The 2,500-nt window shown below is 57.5% G+C and overlaps 1 protein-coding gene across 1 annotated transcript in view; it reads right to left on the bottom strand.

Moving 5' to 3' along the window:
* arhgap22b (Rho GTPase activating protein 22b) overlaps positions 1-2,500 on the bottom strand; it is a 36,105-nt gene that overhangs the window by 2,511 nt on the left and 31,094 nt on the right. The window contains exon 9 of the mRNA XM_076266388.1: positions 1,824-2,500. This exon is cut by the window's right edge and continues 260 nt beyond it. Within this exon, the coding sequence (XP_076122503.1) occupies positions 1,824-2,500 (677 nt within the window). The remainder of the gene's footprint in view (positions 1-1,823) is intronic.

The following is a 2,500-nucleotide window of genomic DNA, read 5'->3' as shown; positions in this document are numbered from 1 at the left end:
TGTGCATGGTGTGTGTGTGTGCATGGTGTGTGTGTGTGTGTGTGTGTGTGCGTGTGTGGGTACTTCTGGATGCGGGTGTGTGCATGGTATGTGTGTGTGTGTGTGCATGGTGTGTGTGTGCATGGTGTGTGTGTGTGTGTGGGTACTTCTGGATGCGGGCCTGTGTGTGTGCATGGTGTGTGTGTGTGTGCATGGTGTGTGTGTGTGCATGGTGTGTGTGTGTGTAGGGTACTTCTGGATGTGTGTGTGTGTGCATGGTGTGTATAGTGGGTACTTCTGGATGCGGGTGTGTGTGTGCATGGTGTGTGTGTGTGTGTGTGTGTGTGGGTACTTCTGGATGCGGGTGTGTGTGTGCATGGTGTGTGTGTGTGTGTGTGTGTGGGTGTGTGTGCATGGGTACTTCTGGATGCGGGTGTGTGTGTTTGTGTGTGTGTGTGTGTGTGTGTGCATGGGTACTTCTGGATGCGGGTGTGTGTGTGTGTGTGTGTGTGTGTGTGTGTGTAGGCTACTTCTGGATGCGGGTGTGTGTGTATGTGTGTGTGTGCATGGGTACTTCTGTATGTGTGTGTGCATGGTGTATGTGTGTGCATGGGTACTTCTGGATGCGTATGTATGTGTGTGTGTGTGTGTGTGTGTGCATGGGTACTTCTGGATGCGTGTGTGTGTGTGTGCATGGTGTGTGTGTGCATGGTGTGTGTGTGCATGGTGTGTGTGTGCATGGTGTGTGTGTGCATGGGTACTTCTGGATGCGGGTGTGTGTGTATGTGTGTGTGCATGGTGCATGGGTACTTCTGGATGCGGGTGTGTGTGTATGTGTGTGTGCGTGTGTGTGCATGGTGTGTGTGCATGGTGTGTGTGCATGGTGTGTGTGTGTGTACTACTTCTGGATGCGGGTGTGTGTGTGTATGTGTGTGTGTGCATGGTGTGTGTGCATGGTGTGTGCGTGGGTACTTCTGGATGCGGGTGTGTGTGTGTATGTGTGTGTGTGCATGGTGTGTGTGCATGGTGTGAGCATGGTGTGTGCGTGGGTACTTCTGGATGTGGGTGTGTGTGTGTATGTGTGTGTGTGCATGGTGTGTGTGCATGGTGTGTGCATGGTGTGTGCGTGGGTACTTCTGGATGCGGGTGTGTGTGTGTGTGCATGGTGTGTGTGTACTACTTCTGGATGCGGGTGTGTGTGCATGGTGTGTGTGTGTATGTGTGTGTGTGCGTGGCTACTTCTGGATGCGGGTGTGTGTGTGCGCATGGGTACTTCTGGATGCGGGTGTGTGTGTGTGCATGGTGTGTGCATGGTGTGTGTATGTATGGTGTGTGTGTAGGGTACTTCTGGATGCGGGTGTGTGTGTGTGCATGGTGTGTGCATGGTGTGTGCATGGTGTGTGTGCATGGTGTGTATAGGCTACTTCTGGATGCGGGTGTGTGTGTGGGTGTGTGCATGGTGTGTGTGCATGGTGTGTGTGTGTGTGTGTGTGTGTGCATGGTGTGTGTGCATGGCGTGCATGGCTACTTCTGGATGCGGGTGTGTGTGTATGGTGTGTGCATGGTGTGTGTGTGCATGGTGTGTGTGCATGGTGTGTGTGGGTACTTCTGGATGTGTGTGTAGGTGTGTGTGTGTGCGTGGGTACTTCTGGATGCGGTGTGTGCATGGTGTGTATAGTGTGTATAGTGGCTACTTCTGGATGCGGGTGTGTGTGTGTGTGTGCATGGTGTGTGTGTGTGTGTGTGTGTGTGGGTGTGTGTGTGTGTGTGTATGTATGGTGTGTATAGTGTACTACTTCTGGATGCGGGTGTGTGTGTATGTATGGTGCATGGTGCATGGCTACTTCTGGATGCGGGCCTCATACGCCATCTTCTGCCTCCTCAGTTCCTCCTTCAGGTCGACTACCAGGTTGCCTAGCGACTGCGAGTTGTCTACACTGTCCTCCGCCCGGGCGTTGATGCGGTCGCTACGGTCGGCCCCGCTGACGCAGATCTCCATGGCGACGGCGGCGGCGTCCTCCTGCTCCTCGGGGGCGGATGATGTCATCTCGTCTCCGCTCGGACTCGCTGGCGCCACCTGCTGCTCTGGCCCAGCGGCGTGGTCAGCGGTCGAGTCCGGCGGCGGTGATGTCACGGAGATCTCACAGGACGAGGCCGACCACGGCGAGCTGGACCCACTGGCCCCGCCCTCGACCCCGCCCCCAGCGCTGGCCAGCGAGGAGCCGGACGCCACGTTGTCATAGGTGGACAGTCTGTGGGAGGAGGAGGAGGAGGAGCCAGAGTCCCGCGTGCGCTCCCCTGACGACGCGCGTCGGTGACCCCGTAGCGACGACAGCCCGTTCATCAGCCAGTTGCCCCCCCCGAGCCCCCCCGCCGAGCCCCCCGCGCCCTGACCCCCCCCTGCGTCCCCCGGAGCGCGTGGCGCCGGCCCTTTGAAGGAGTACTTCCAGGAGGGGGCGCTCTTGGGCTGCTTGCTGGGGCTGGTGGCAGACGAGAGGTCAGCTCGGGGCTGGGGGGGCGT

The sequence above is a fragment of the Alosa pseudoharengus genome, unplaced genomic scaffold, assembly GCF_046254945.1.
Source record: "Alosa pseudoharengus isolate Yale_2024_CS ecotype anadromous, Long Island Sound unplaced genomic scaffold, YU_APseudo_1.1 YU_APseudo_1.1_scf_4, whole genome shotgun sequence".
Lineage (NCBI taxonomy): Eukaryota > Metazoa > Chordata > Actinopteri > Clupeiformes > Clupeidae > Alosa > Alosa pseudoharengus.
The sequence above is the reverse complement of the archived record's forward strand: the minus strand, read 5'-3'. Positions and strand labels throughout refer to the sequence as shown.